Source organism: Miniopterus natalensis, chromosome 19, assembly GCF_054644295.1.
Source record: "Miniopterus natalensis isolate mMinNat1 chromosome 19, mMinNat1.hap1, whole genome shotgun sequence".
NCBI lineage: Eukaryota > Metazoa > Chordata > Mammalia > Chiroptera > Miniopteridae > Miniopterus > Miniopterus natalensis.
In genome coordinates, this window is record NC_142099.1 from 23,425,443 (window position 1) to 23,442,342 (window position 16,900).

General features: G+C 38.5%; 1 protein-coding gene across 1 annotated transcript in view; it reads left to right on the plus strand.

Moving 5' to 3' along the window:
• HMCN1 (hemicentin 1) overlaps positions 1 to 16,900 on the plus strand; it is a 345,340-nt gene that overhangs the window by 115,291 nt on the left and 213,149 nt on the right. The window contains exons 5-7 of the mRNA XM_016224594.2: positions 4,704 to 4,875; positions 6,816 to 6,922; positions 16,569 to 16,689. Of these exons, the coding sequence (XP_016080080.2) occupies positions 4,704 to 4,875; positions 6,816 to 6,922; positions 16,569 to 16,689 (400 nt within the window). The remainder of the gene's footprint in view (positions 1 to 4,703; positions 4,876 to 6,815; positions 6,923 to 16,568; positions 16,690 to 16,900) is intronic.

The following is a 16,900-nucleotide window of genomic DNA, read 5'->3' on the forward strand; positions in this document are numbered from 1 at the left end:
CTCATGACATAACTTTCTTATTTCATGGTCTGTACAATGAATGACCAACCACACTTGTTTATGAGCACTTACTGTTAGAATAGCTCACTCTGCAATTTTCCAAATTAAGTAGGCATAAGGTTCACAAAGAGTGATACAAATGGAAATTATCAGTGGATGATCTCAGGAGACCTCAAAGTGTGACCGTCTTTGGTGGATTTGCTATGATTTGCAGGCTATGAAACTGGTTTTGTCAGCGCTCTTAAGAATGGACCCATCCTCGGGAATAGACTCTTATAAAAACCGGAGTCATAGCAGTGCTGTCTAAAATCAGAATAAGTGAGACAGAGAAAGACACATTCTGTGTGATCTCACTTATATGTGAATCTAAAACAAAAATAAAAACTGAACTCAGATACAGAGAATAGATAAGTGGTTGCCAGAGACTTGGGGTGGATGAAATGGGTGAAGGGGCTCAAAACGTACCAATTTCTAGCTATAAAACAAATAAGTCCTGGGGATGTAATGTATAGCGTGGTGACTAGAGTCAATAGTACTGTACGGTATGTTTGAAAGCTGCTGAGAGACGAAATCAAGATCTCATCAGAAGAGAAAAAAATTGTGATTATGTGTGGTGATGGATGTTAACTAGACTTACTGTGGTTATCACTTTGCAATATGAACAAATATTGAATCATTATGTTATATACCTGATACTAATACAATGTTATATGTCAATTACATCTTAATAAAAAAAAGGAAAAATATTCTTCTAAGCAAAGTTTCTTTCAAATTCTGTTCTCGAAGATGTATACAAAGATTGACTTCACTTTCATTTCTACTTAATACTATTCTATTTCATGATACATAATAATGTATGCTGCTTTTTTGGTTTAAAACAATATTTGCATCTCAGTCCAGAGTGGAATGTACATATCAGCTTATTTTTAAGTATTGATTACGATTGACAATGTGAAATATATTTAAACTAAGAGAGAGTCTCAGGAACACAGGAGTTTATGTAAAAAATAACCATTGAGCCACAAGTGTCCTGGTTAGATGTTTAAAAAATACAAGAACTCTTTCAGCTATCAGTTTCCTCATCTATAAAATAAAGAAGCTGGATTAGGTGGTCTCAAAGGCCCTTTGAAATATAGACTGCTACAAATCAATAGAGAACCATTTTTATATTAAAACTCTTAATGTACAATTAATGGTTCCTTAGTGATTTGAAACAGCTTTTGTGTTAGTACAAATGCACCAGTGCAAAGCCTCTTACACTATTCTTCCTTTATTCCATTTGTCATTATAATCGACGACCGTTTCCAATCTCCTGAGAACGTTTCTCATGGTTAGATAATTTAAGGTTTTTTTTTTTTTCTTCTTATATGTGGCAACAGGAGAGGCCAGGAACCTCACTTAATGGTGATTCTCTAGTTTACAGTGATCTAGTTTTATTCAGATGTTGGCAAGATCTGTATTTTCTAATAAAATGGGTTGCAACTGTTTCCAATTTGATTTTTTCTTAAGTGGATGAAAAAGTGATTTGAGACTCCCGACAGAAGTCTGTTCTGTATCTTTCCCAACTAGTAATAGTATGGTACATGATAATCCCGTTGTGAAAGCCTCATAAATGTTGATGAATTGGAAACCGTATTAAGAGCAAATCAAAGCCTGCTTATAGTCTGTACCATTTGAACACACTTGCCTTGTGAAAATGCAACTAAATTAGATAGTCTTCCATTTTCATAAGAATGCCTAGACTTAGTGATTTCCATGCATAGAGAGTAGACAGTAGGATAGACTTCTGGTGATGATATTTGATAACTTCTCTCCCTTGGGTTTGAAAGAAAGATATATTTGAGATGCATTATACTTAAAAAAAATGTTTTTATTGATTTCAGAGAGAGGAAGGGAGAGGGAGAGGGAGAGAGAAACATCGATGATGAAAGAGTCATTGATCGGCTGCCTCCTGCAGGCCCCCACTGGGGATCGAGCCTGCAACCCAGGCATGTGCCCTCACCGAGAATCGAACCCTGACCTCCTGGTTCATAGGTCAGCACTCAACCTCGGAGCCACACTGGCCTGGCGAGATGTATTATGCTTTTAAAGAAGGGTGCATAGACATTGATATTACTTCCATTTCTACTTAATGCGATTGCATTTCATTGTTAAAGTTGAGATACTCTACAATTCTTGTTTTCTGATTTTTTTCCTCCTTTTCAATTGAGAATTATTTATGGCCACATTATGTGTCTTGCCCTTGAAACAAATATTCTGTCCATGTATTCAGTTTCGCTTTCCTTTGCTCTCTTAAGTCTCTACATCGGACATTATCCTCAAAGTTATTTATTATCAATCAAATTTATCAAATGCTTTCTCAGACAAGTCAGTCGTTGCCATTTCCTTGAGTTAAGAAGCCACCTTCTATGTTTAAGACATAAAAATGTCAGCGGTCTGATTATTGAAATATGTGTCCTATTTATGGTCAAATTTTAGTTACAGTCTGATTTCTGTAGCTAGTGTATGTATTTGATGAGCAGAATGAGCCATACAGCTTAGTTCAAGCATGATATATCACTCAGAATTCCGTTTTTCAAAATATGGCATCTGCTTCTTTAGACCATTATGTTGATATATGCTTTATTTCATATGTAAAATTCCAGGAGCTTTATAAGGTTAAAACTTGAGGAAATATATCACTTGATTTATGGGATAATTACCTATAATGCATAGATTTGTTTTTTTCTGTTCAGTTCATCTCTGATACCTCTACAAGTTTTCTTTGTAAAATACCACTTTCATTGTTTCTGCTTAAGCCCTTCCATAATTTTTCACTGGGTCTTTGGAATAAAATCTACACGTCACACAGCTTGACTTTGTGACCGTAAATAGTCTGTCCCTGACACAAGCTTCCAAGCTCATCTTCTGCTTCCCCCTTTTCTGAGCACTTAACTGTAGCCAGTTGGGGTCAGTCATGTTCCCAACAGTGTTTGGAGTACTTTTGTTTCCGTGTCTTTTCCCACGTCCTCAGTTCTACCTAGAATGACTTGACCTCTCTTTTTCATTTACAGAAATCTAATCGGACTTTCATGGATGAATATTTTCACTTTGCCTATCAAGCTGTTGTTGAGATATTTAATTAGGGGACAGGAGGGAATTTAATTGGAAAGGGAAGAAAACGTGACTGTCTACTATGTGACAAGTACTGTGCTGGGCACTGTACATACGTTATTTCAACAAGGGGTCCCTGTGTCATGAATTCCCATACCATTCTTTTAGTTATGAGAACATTATTATCAGCATTGTGACCACCTTCATGGACATTAGTGTATCTCCCACCTTTATCATGGGTAAAGCATGCCACTTGGTGCTGGGTATTCACAGATGAAGGAGATGTGGTTCTTGATCCTGGAGGAAAGGCAGGAAGATTCATTAAAAATAATGTGTAACGTGCAAAGAATTCAGTAAATACTACTAGTTCAGAAAAGTAGAGTTGTTAGCAAACACTAAAATTTTGCTCATGAATACTTAGTACCGAAAGAGCGCCTTGAGCAATGAACATTTGTTTTATGAGTGAACAGAACTGTCTCACATTATCACTTATATGATAATATGTCTTAGTCACTTTCCTGATCCTTGAGGACAGATAAAAAGGGGATACTTTTTATAGAGAGTGAAGTTATTGCACAGTATTTGCTGTTTGATTAATTGATTTGTGACTACCGCTATTGAAATTTTAAAGAAGTTTTTGTTTATTTTGAATAGCTTGACTGTAGCTTAATATCCAGCTCTGTTCAGTGTTTTATGCGTAATTCTAATAAAAATTGTTCACAATAATATATTGTCTTGAAGGATATATGGACCAGACAAAGATCTGAGGTAGACTAAAGATTATCATGATTTAGAATTAATTGTGGTAAGTTCGGCTAAGCAGCCACCTGCCTGCTCAGATATACACTCTTTGTTAAATGGGGAATTGTATTTGCTGCAGACATGCCTATGAACTGAAAGTTTTCCCTTGTTCACAGTGAGGCATTAACTCCCTTTTAGAACCCAATTTCTTAACATATTCCAAAAGACTACTTTTCAAGAGTACACTGCTTAAATTGACTCTAACCTGAAGTATTTTTCTGTCTTTTAAAAATACATTGGTTACTTTTTCTATTACCTTTGGTATTTATTTCATCATAAAAATGCATAGTTTGCTGGCATTGCCATTGTTTTTGAGTAATATACTATAATATGTTACAATATATAATATATAATTACAATATATTATGTTAGAATAATTTATATACCTAATAGGTTGAAATTGGATTTGATAATTTGCTAATTATTCTTTATAAATTGGATTTTGAAAGCAATCTAGAAAGAAAAGGTGGAGAGAAAAGAGACCTCTTGGGGAATATAAAACAGACTGTAATATCTCTGCATGTTTCACTGAACCGGTTTTGGACACTATAATCTCATTTTGAATATATTATTCCAAGACCAAGAACTTGAAATTTGACTAGTGTTCAACTAGTAATTATTCTGAATCTACTACAATAACTGGATGTAGGAAAAGCTTTGTCTTCGCTCTCATGGAAATAAACCTCACACCAGTGTAGAAGTGCCTGAGTCATGTGACTAACCAAAGCCAACCTCTGCACCTGGAAGCCACAGTGCTATAAAATGGTAATGTTTCTGATATCACTCACACTTCTCTTTTTCTCTGATAGGTGTTAAAATGGGTAGAGGAAGCAGTGCAGGCCTCCAAAGTTCACCTCTTATCTACAGATCATTTGGAACAGGCTGTAAACACATGGAAAATTCCTTTTGATCCCAGCCTGAAAGAGGTTACTGTGTCCCTGAGTGGCCCTTCTCCAGTGATTGAAATTCGCAATCCCTTAGGTGAGATATACCAACATCATATAATAAAATACAAAAGCTGTGAAATGTTTTGCACACTTACATATGTTAACGCTAGCTTTATGAATAAATTCAAAAGTGACTAGAGAAGATGTATAAAAATACAACCAATGTTTTTTAGTCATAAGTATTGAATTAACATGAGATTTTAAAAATTAAAACTCCTAATAATTTAAACAGATGGGAGTTAGTAACTTAGTTGTACTAAATTACCCAAAAGGAAAAATATGTAAGTTGAACCTGAAATTATATTTTCCTAATTTATGAAGAAATAGTTCAGTATTTTGCTATTTTTAAATGAATCACATGAAGAAAACTTTTAAAACAGCTGTCTAATTTTTAAAAAGTATATCTTTATTGATTTCAGAGAGAGGAAGGGAGAGAGAGAGTTGAAACGTCAATGATGAGACCAGTTGCCTCCTATACGTGCCTGACTGGGGATTGAGCCTGCAACCCAGGCATGTGCCCTGACCAGGAATCGAACCGTGATCTTCGGTCGATGCTCAGCTGCTGAGCCATGCCCGACAGGGCTGTCTAATTTTTTATTTTTACTGATTACCTTCTTGATAAAGTTTAAATTTTCAGATGACAGTTGTTAAAAAATAAATTTATAATTTTATTAGAATAATGTGCTAATTTACTTTGCTTCTATATGTTAAAACCCCAAGATTTGGCCTGATTCCATTTCTGGTCAAATATTACAATAAGACTTACATTGACAAGTAATCTAGTAAAAACAGAAACCTTATTTTTTCTAATATTTGCACTTAGAAATATTCTTTACCTCTTGGTGTTTGCAGAACATTTTTATTTCCATTATGGCTTTAGTATATGATACATCCTTTTTTATCTGTGAGTATTTATAAATGTGGAAGGAGTAACCAGCTTTCTTACTTTATTTAATTTGAGTCTTAGAAAATAACTAATACCTGAAAGAAAGCGGCATATGAAATTGTCCTCAAAGGCCTTGTTCACACTAGCAACCAAATTGAAATTTACAAAACAAGCAAAATCTCTTTTTTCAAGACTTCTACAGGTTTGGCCTTATAAATAGATTTGTCTGGCGATGTAGCATCCCACCTGTAATAGCATCCATACTGCCCCGGAAAGACTTGTGTTTTCCACTACCTGGATACTTAAAAGTGCCTCTACTCAATGCATTATGTTTCTACTACTTTTAAAAGTCATTGATGTTGTCATTGATATTTGAAAAGTCATTTTTAATTATTATAAAGCTTTTGATACAAATACAGAATTCATATACTTGACTTGTTCATATAACTGCAGGAGGAGTCCATAGGAGAGCCAAAAGTAAAGTGAGTAACTAAACGATGGCTTAATTCCAAATTTTCTTTTTTCTCTCTAAATTCCAGCTATAAGATACTTCAGATAAATCTCAAGTCAGTAGGGGATGGTATTATGCTACTTCATTACCCTGCCTCCTTTAATTATTCCTCTGACAATAGAAGCCTTCTCCTGTGCTTTGTGGAACCAGTTAAAGTTTTCCACTTTGTGCGAAGATATGCCCAGCCTCTCATGTTGTAATACCTTGAGTGATCTCCAAAAAGACATTTATTCTGTTTCCTATTTTGTCATCTATTCGACCTAAATGTCTCTAGCGCCTGCACATAACTTTCCAGTAGCCATAATAATTGTTATCTAAGATGGCTTTGGAAATATGGTCATAGACTGCCGGTTGTTATTCTCATTTTAAGATCAAATTGGCATAGCACATGGGAATCAGTTACTTCAGTCTCAATGCCCAGAAACCCTAAAATTAAGTGCTTTTTAGATATAACTGAAACAGTGTTTTGAACTATAGAAACGCATGTCCATTAGGCAATTTATACTGGAAATGTATACAGCTAATACACACAGCTGAAAGAAAGGTTATGCTTGTTACCTTTATGTCTGTCTTTCAGGAAAGCTGATCAAAAAGGGATTTGGCCTGAATGAGCTATTGAATATCCATAACTCTGCCAAGGTGGTGAACGTGAAAGAGCCAGAGGCTGGAATGTGGACAGTGAAGGTACTGTTATTTGACAGAGTCTGTTTATTGTTTTTTCTTGATGTTGGCATGTTCTCTAAAGTGTGTACAATAGTTGACTTATATCTTCTCTTGCAGTCATGGAGAGTGCTTTTACTGAGAAGCAATATACACACTGCACTCACAGGCCTCTTGGTCACATGAATTTGATGGTGTTCAGTCTGATGACCATAAAAGGCATCAGTGCCCCACAGATACGCTTAAAATTCTCCGATGATTTTCCGGTCATTAAATCTGTAGATTGATTGTATCATCTACCTCCTGCCTCTAAAGCAATCAGAGATGGAGGTAGCAGAGGGGCGTAGGCTCTGGCATGGAAGGCCTGGGTTTGAATCTCGACACCACTTAAAAGCTGTATTGCCTGGCATTCCTCCTGTGTGACATAGCGATGTCAAGAATAGCCCTTTATTTTATTAAATTGTGCTGAGAATTACGTTAAGATGATGCAAATAAAATGCTTAGCGTATTTCCTGTTATAAAGTTAGCACTCAAGTGCTGTTGGCTATGGTTACTTGGTGGGCCTCCATCCATTGTTTAACGCAGAGTGGTATTTATTTCCTAGGATTACATTAAGTAGTATATATTCACTGTAAGAAAGCACTGTATTTTGGCAATATGGAGGAAAGAACATACACCCGAAATTCAGGATACCATAAATCTGGGATCCAGTTCTACTGCAAATTGTGTGTGTGTGTGACGCTCTGTGGTAGACGTTCTGAGTGCCTTGCCCGTATTTCTCAGACTTTTCCGTGTGCTCTGGTCTACTTCCAACTGCAGTGTCTGCATGTCTGTGTCTGAGAGGTGTTTTTCCAGAACAAGAAAAGGCTGTTCTGCTGGAGAATTAACTCCCCCAGGAACAGCTTTGAGCCCGCTGGGATAAGCCCCGGTTGTGCAAGGGGAAGCAGGATTAACAGCACCCTTAGTCGTCTGCGTCTCTCTCCCTGGGTCACTTCACTTCTTCTATCAGCGTCCTTTGCACCTCCGAAATAAACGACTTGACCTAGAGCCCTTCTGGGACAGCTCAAATGAAGATACCCCTTGCAGCATTTCTTCTTTTGCGGCCTTGGCTACCCTACATAAAACATGGGATTCAGGGGTTCATGATTCAAATTATAGTGTTGCTGCGAAAGTGTGTGCAGGTGTGTTATACCATACACATTGGAAGGGCCCGTTCTGCATTCCAGTTTCTTTTTTTTTTTTAAAGAATACTTGAAATTTCCATTGTAACTCCATTCAAATCCTAGAATATCAGTTCTTTATCCTCAGAATGCTGAGCCTTTGTAAGGAAAGTAGAAACTGTAATACTGATTTTTTAATTTTTTTTTTTGAGGCGGATAATATGGAAGGAGGGTATAGGTAAGGCGACAATGTGAAATCATAAAACCTGGGAATTTCTTACTGAATGGACCAGAAATGGTCCCATATTCCTGTTTTATTCACCCAGTTCTTTGCACATAGTAGTTGCTCAGTATTTATTGAGTCCATTAGGTTGGCAACGGTGAAGAGTTTTGCTGCTGTATTTAAAATAAATGTGGCCAAATTTGATGTGAAAGTCATTTTGACCAACTTGCCCCAAATATGACTAGTGTTGAGTGTGACTTTCTGAGACCACAGTAGGAAAGAGAACAAGAAATTCTGAATCTGGTTTTCAAGCCCAGCCTAAACCAGCAGTGTCCTGAGCTGGCTTGTCTACCAAAGTAATTCACTGTCGCTTTCTGAATAGAACATTAAGGTGTTGATTACTAGCAGCTTATTGCGAGGCATTTGAACACATTTAGGTGATTTGGATCGCGACCTGTGGTATTTCCTCCGGTATAATTCTTGCCTAGAAGGGGGCTATGGCATGTCTGTCTTATCTTGTGACTGCCACACCTATTCATAGTCATCCATTCAATAAACATTTGCTGAGCGTCGGCTCTTGGCGGTGTTCCTGATACTTCATGGGGGCTAAGCACATTTTAATTGATAATTAGAACAGAGAAGCACTGAGGATTAGTCTGTGAGTGAGAAGGGAAGACGGTAAGGTGATGAGATGATGGGAACCCTGTTTAGACAGGTCTCTAAGCTCAGGCTCCTGTAATTAAGGAAACAATAAGAGGACAGTATGTATTATCATATTATCTTAAATTTATATCTAGTCTTCACCAAAAAGAGCCTGTGGTTCTGGTGTTACACCGTTTCTAGAGTACAATTAGTGGTAGCTAAACAAAGGATAAGTGTTTCAGTGCAACTTAATAAACGTCATTTGCTCCTGTGTGAAATACCAAAATGATGTACCAGTTTAATGCAAAGGAAATTGAGTTGAACCTACTGACATAAATATTGGTGCTGACTTTGGATCTCCCTTTTGGATGGTGAATGAGTGGTAATGTTTTACATGTGTGCTTCCTCAAGAAGAGAAATGCCTGAGTTTAGATAGTGCTGCATATCTCCAGTGCTGTCTCCTGCCTGGAAGATGTCTGCTCTATCGGTAGAATTAATCATGGCTTTTTGAATGCTTCACATAACAGCTTTTATCCCAAATACTGAGAACAGTCTGCCTAGTATTTGACCTTAGCATGGTAGTCAAGGACCAGCCGATGGAGCCTCGCTCAGTCTTTCTGGTTCTCAGTCGCTTGCCTTGACACTCTAGCAAATAAAGTGCTGTTCTTTTACCCTCTCTCCTACCACATTACTGTTCCATTCCTGGAATCCCCCGTCCTTTCAGTCTGACTTACAGCCAATCCCCTAAAGCTCGAATGGCAGTACTATCATCAAGCCTTGTCCGATTTCTTCTGCCTAAAATGCTCTCTTACCCTCTGCTTTCTGCAGTTTTTCTGCACCTCCCTTTTGGATTATTCTCACCCTCATTTCATACTTATTTCTATATGGATTTCCTATTCCTATTTTACTGTAGACCAGATTTTGTCACTAATGGACTAGCATGTGTCAGCACCTGGGAAAGAACTATACCAATATTCATGAATAAAAATTAATACATGATATCCAAGGAGGCAGGCCAAAGGGTTGACTTAGCCTGTAGTTGATGTACTGGCACAAAACGCTTCCTTTTTTCCTTGGTTTGAAATGTGATGAGAGTGGCATTCTTTATTCTGTGGTTTCCCTCTGAAATGACTTTTCTGCAACTTATGGGGACACTTTTACTAGAGACAGTGAGTCAATTTATCTGTATAGTTTGTATAAATGACTCAAGTGTTTTGGGTTGTCTCTGATCTAGGTTATAAAAAGCATGTTAAAAAAAGAGGTAACTGAAAAGAATGTGCAGTTTTACTACAAATAAAAGAGAAGGTTGTTTTATGTCCTTAAATTCTCATTTGTGGAGAAGCTGCAAATCCTGGATCTTATTGCTGAGAAGCAATATACATTTTCCATTCAGGGAGTTATATCTATATATAGAGTATTTGAACATAACCACAGAGCTCTCAGGCCAAATTTTGTCTTTTGGTCGTAAAGGGAAACTCCCAGCAAAGATATTAAGTAGTTGTCAGCACACTTTGGATTTAGGTGGTACAAACTGTTTCTATTAGTCTAGGATTATCAGTGTGATCAAGTAACTTAACACATCCCCTGGGGGATCTTTCCATTAAGTAAATTTGGATAAACTGTCCTTAGATAATCTCCCAAGGAGAGAAGGGAGTGTACCCAACCACACGATTATATTGAGATTTGGAGACTAGTAGAAATATTTTGGTTTTAGATAGCTGTGTTGGTTGCCAGAGCCTACCAATGCATTTTCTAAGGATAAAGATATTTTAGAAACCATACTGAAGTGGCATAAGCTTGTTTAGGAATCATAATTAAATAAGCCTCTAGGCTACAAAGGACCACACAAGAAGAATATTGTGCTGGCCTCCAGTTATTCTCACCTGGTGACTCTTTTGAATAAGCCTGAAGACTACCCCAGGTGTGGCATTTAAATGGATTAGGTGCCGCATTAATTCAGTGTTTTGGGTCAATGGAATGTTTTATAGATTTTTTTCCTGGAAAATTTCCCAGTTGTTTTGGTCTGCCAACATCAGAGTGTCAACCAAATGGAATGTTTCCTTTTTTAATAAAAGGATATCTGCACACTTGTGTGTATATAAATTGTGTATGTGTGTGTACATATATTGAAATAGTTTATTCTGTGCTTTGGGTATATTTATCTCGCTCTATCACATTTCTCTGAACATACAGTGCCTAATAAAATGATAGTATTTAAATCTAGCTGGCAGTATTGTATCTTTGTGTCTGGCACAGTGCCTAGCCCCAGTAAATTCTCATTAAATATTTTATTGAAACCGTCATATTCTTTAATTTGTAAAGAATGGTATGTCATTTAAGAATAAATGCTTTGAAAAGAGCTTTAATTCAAGATTCACTACTTAGTATATAAAGTTGATTTTTAGAGAGAGAGGAAAGGAGAGGAAGAGAGAGATAGAAACATCGATGAGAGAGAAACATCATCAATCAGTTGCTTCCTGTATGCCCCCTACTGGGGATGGAGCCTGTAACCCGAGCATGTGACCTGACCTGGAATCGAACAGGTGACCTCTTGTTTCATGGGTCAATGCTCAACCACTGAGCCGCATCAGCTGGGCTCTAATAATCACATTTTAATTCAATTATAAAAGGGCAGACTTCACATTTAGTACTAGGAAGAATTATCACTATATCAATATAAGAAAGTTAATTCTCTCCAGTGGTCTAGGTCCTGTGGGGGTTGACATGACATTTTACTTCACACAGTCACTCTAGAACCCAAAGTGATGGAGGAACCACCATTATTTAGAAAAGGCAGTTTCTTCAGTTACTGTAATGGGGGAAAAGACTGGAGAATATTTCTTTGAGTTAAAACAAAAAAAAGAGAGAAGGAATTTGTGTTACTTCTGGGATGAGACAGACATCTCTGTGAGTGACAGACTCACTTCATGCCATTTATATCACATTGGCCAGAAATATTATCATGGCCTAATATGCTGAAGCTCTGAAGCTGGCTCATCGTGGCTCATGGGAAGTCAATCATGCACTTTCCCTTCCCATCTCTGTGCTCAATGACATCATGTTGGGAGCTTGAAATCAGCCATGGTGGTAGCATTTATACCACAGAAACTGGAAAACGCCCAAAATTAGGGGTTTCTTTTTTCAAAGAGCATTTTAGCAACACTCCACTAACTTGACCCCTCCTAAATGAGTGTTTAGAAATGTGGAATGGCAAATGAATAGCTGGGGGCTCTTATTGTCTTCTCTGCCATAGGGTCCAAATCAACCCAGAGATTATGCTATCTTAAAATGTGGTGCATAGACTTAGATACTATAGAAAGAGAGTATTGAATTTGGAATAATTGCAATTTAACATGCTGTATAAACCTAACAAGTAATCACTTCTTTGAGCCTCAGTTTCTTTATGGTGCTCTAAAATACTCTTTGGGTATAATAGGATTTTAGGAGATAATGTGTGAACATGCTTAACATAATGCTTCTAGAAAAAAATTCAAAGAATTTTGATGAATCTGACATTAGCTGCTCCCAGGAGAGAATCTAAGGAAAAGCAACATTAGGCATTTGGATGACTTTTAATATTTATTAAACCCGCATCTATTAAGTGCCTATTGAGTAATATTTTGTAGGTGGTGACTATGACATAGCTATTGCCATAAGGGACTTTCAGTATAGAGAGGCATTTAATAGCCCTTCATCCTGAAACTCAGAAGTACACCCATCTACAACAGAGCTGACCAAGAGGATATCCGAGGAGAAACTCATGTTTCCTGGAGCTCTCCATGGTGCTTGCTCCATGGGGCTTCAGCCTCTCCTGATCCTTCATTCACTCCAATTCAGAAACCTAGACTCCGGTCCACTCTGCTGCTTTTCTCATACTTCTTTCTGAATCAAGGTTCCCTATTTACAATTTTAATTGCCCGTCGGTATCTACTACAACCTCATATTTACCTGTTTTGCTTACATTGCGGCAGCCTGTGTAATTCTGACTCAGGCCCTTCACCTTTCCACGCTTGACCGTGACATTCTATCTCAGAGTAGTAATGTGGCTCATTGTGAACTTTTAAAAATCATGTGAATAAATATATTGTTTGAAATACAACTCTCAGAATTTATAACCCATACAAGCCCTGTCCAGTGTCTAGTTTCTAGAAAATTTCCTGTTATGCTTGGAGCCATGAGGCTGCTCTTAGATTTCCCTCTTCTTAAAAAAACACTACAGAAGCCATGAGGTTAGGCTGGCTCTGTGCAGGAGTGATACCTCAAGAAATTCTGTGGAAGAGAGATGCTTTTTGGAGCCAAATTCTAATTTTAGAATAGCCTGCAGGTTAAATCTACATGATATAAAAACCAAATAGAAAAAAACCCAAACATTAAATCAGTACTTTTGGTTTTACTAAATTTATTGCATATACAGAAAAATGCTACTAAGATGGCTAAAATCATTTGGGAGAGAAGAGAGGGGGAAGAAGTACGCAGTCGACTCAATTAGAGAGTCAGCCAAATGCCCCTTGCCCCCAAGGCCTTCGTGCCATCCAGCCCTGCCCCAGCCCTGCTGTGCCCCTAACAGGTTAGGTTCCGAGGCCTTTCCCCGACGCTCCTGGAGCCTCCTGAACGCTGGTTTCCTTACAGTGCCCTTGCCTCCTAGTCATCGTGTGTTGATTCTAGCCTTTTGTCCTTGGATGCACACACAAGCTCAGCCCCTCCAAAAATGTCACGGGAAACCCACCAACAGCCATCCTTCTGTGAGCGTAGGGGATTCTCCTGCAGACCTGGGGACACGCCTTGAAGTGCCTTTTTCCCTTCTGCTCTCTCCCTGTCCCTCATCGCTGTCCCCCCATTTTGGCTCTGCTTCTCCCCCGGATTGCCCAGAGTTTTGTGTTTCTTCTGTTATGTGGAGCACGTCAGCACATTTCAGCCTCAACGGACACCAGTGCAGCCGAGTCCACGGAGATAACCGCGAGCCGTGCGTGGCGGAGCTGCACTGCGGAGGTCGGCTTCTGGAGCCCCCTGAATTCATGCCCCGCTCTGCCCCTGCTGTATCTGTGACTCTGAGCAAGTCGCCTAACCTGTCTCATCTGTGACATGAGGGGAATAATGGTACTGTCTCACAGGGGCTTCTTTGAAGATTAAAAATGATGATTTATGTAAAAGAACGCATTTTGTGTATGTGAAAACTTCTCTTTCCTGTTTTCATTTACTGGTTTGTCTTACCATCGTTAAACCTAAAACTTGTATGTTCCTATTACAGTAAAATTTGAAAAAGGGAGCTGAGCTAAGAAACAGAGTAAAATAATACCTTGCTTAAAAAGGAAAGACTAAAATAGTAAAGTATTGGTGGTTTTCACCAAGAAATTTAATGTGATGTTTTGTCTTCCTAGAATATTGTCCTAATATTGTTGCAATATTTTAAGAGAATGGGCGAAGAATGACAGTTGTGTGTGAATATCAGCGGTCATTTTAAACTAAATTAGTGGGTTTTTCTTTTTAATATGTTTTTAAAACATCATTTTGGTTTATTTGTGATGTCCTTTGCTCCCATTATCCTGACTAATACAGAGCTGGATAGAGTTGTGCATAAAAATGGGCTTGCTTGGAAATATCTTTTATTTACCAACCCTTCAAATTCTTTGCAGACATTCCCACTGTTTACAATATAATACAGAAACGTGAAGTTAACAAAAATTTTGAACTTAATTACTCTTCATGTTTTTAGCATTGCTCAGAGAATAGTCATCATATGTTCTTATTTCCACATATGTTGTTGGTGTGCTATTTTTCAGGATCAAAATTAATTTATTTTACAATAATTTTATAAAGATTTTGAGGGGCTCCCTCTTCGTCAGCTCAGTTTTATTTTAAGGTGTTATTTAGCAACAGAGGATGGCTTATTTTCAAACACTTGGGTAATCTCTAATTTTCTCACTTAGATATTAAGCACCACTTCTTTTCCATGTGAACTCTTGTCAGTTGGTGTGTGCACAGAACGCTCGGCGGACAATTAGCACGTAAGAGGCGTCGCTCGACAAATTGTGGCATATTTTTCGTAGCCTCAACAGCTGTTTTATCACAGGGGACTTTCTGAGTATCAAGGCAACTAACAGTGATATATGATGCTGGTGAATAAATGGGAATCAGCTCATCATAATACGGAACATTTGTCTGTCCTCACATGAAATCAGTAAGCAATAGTGTCTTCAATGAAGCTGTACATTATCTAAAGCTGCTGAAATTAGTAGAAAGGTGTTTTTTTAATAATCCTAAAGGAAATCCTCGATTTAAAATGGGATCATGATTCTTAGGTTCCTTTTTTGTGTCTATTATATAGAACTCATAACACTTCTTCCTTGAAAAGTAATGGACTAAGTGGCACTGTTGAGACCCCTACAGTGACACACACAGTCCTTTGGAGCCCTTCTGAAACTGAGCCACGGTCATTAATTAGCAGCATCGTTCATGCTAAGAGTACCACAGCACTTTTCATGAAGATGTGTTTTTCTTTCTCCTGACTTTCACTTGCCTTTCCTTCGAGCTCTGGCAGGTCTGCTCAGTGAGGAATAAATCTGGTAGCAACAGGGCTATGTCTCTCCCCCTTTCCCCTCCTCATGGCCAAATAAGAAGCCCCAGTGACTCAGGGACTACTGTGTAGCTAGCATTCTGTCCTTGCTGATACCTGAATATGTGTTGAAACTCTGGTAATTGTTTGGTGCCCTGTGTTGCCCTGGGGAGGCTTTTCTCTCACCCCCATATTCTGCTCTTGCTGAAATGCAGCTATCATGTAGTTACCTGTATGGGGGTGATAATGGTGATACCCCTCTGGTAGAACTGCAAATAAGCCGATATATTTAAAGCACCTGGGCATAGAGAGTGTGACCAGTAAATGGTAGTGTTGTTATTATTATTTAGTACTTACCCACCCGTGAGTCACTTTAGTATTTAGTATCATTCACCAGTTAGTCCAGCCACCATCCCCATTAGGAAGTTTTAGCTGAACTGTCCACTTCTATGCTCCTTTTATGTATTTCTGTGTACATGGCATGTATTTCTATCACTACATCGTATTAAAGATTTCCGTTTATCCATCTGTCCCCTCCCTGGCCATGAGCTCTCCTTCCCTGGCCACATACTCGCCTGTGTGTGAAGCAGCGGGTGCTTGGCTGGGACGCTGCTGAGCTGAGTGTGAGGTCAGCTTGTTGTGAATGTATCTTTCAGAGCCACCGAGAGAGGAAATATCTTTCTTAATCGAACCTGAATGGTGTTTAGGGGAGAAGATATAGCCCTTCATTCATTTCCTCGGTATTTACTGAGCATCTACCATGGTTCGCACACTGAACAAAACTAAGATCCATGTCCTCATAGAGCTTTTACAGATTTACTTCAGGTTCACTCGCTGGTGACTGTAAACACCCGAATCTTTCACCATTGGGCATGCAGGGCATTACTGAATTGTATTTCAGCGCAGTCCCCTGGCATATGTATCAGAAAACATGCACTTAAGATGGAGAATCATAGTTCTGAATACTCAGATCAGAGCCACGACTGATGGACATCGATCTTAATAAGCACCCTGCAGTTTCCAATACTGGTGTTCAGTGTGACCAGCACCCTGGATCGGCTGCTCATGGGGTTTGTCATTGATTGTTTTCAGACTTCCAGCAGCGGACGACACTCTGTTCGCATCACCGGCCTCAGTACTATTGATTTCCGAGCTGGCTTTTCCCGAAAGCCCACCCTGGACTTCAAAAAAACAGTCAGCAGACCAGTGCAAGGTTTGTATGTGTGTCTTGCTTAAACTGGAATAATAGAGATCCAAATGAAAGTATTTCTCAGAATGTCTGTGATTTTATGATTCTGCATGAGTCGATAAAATTGGGAAACATCACATCTTTAAACATGATTGTGCTCTCGGCCTAGTCACTTTTTCGGCATGTAGTCCCAAGACCAGTGGTACTGAAATCTCTCAGGGAGACGGTAAGAGAT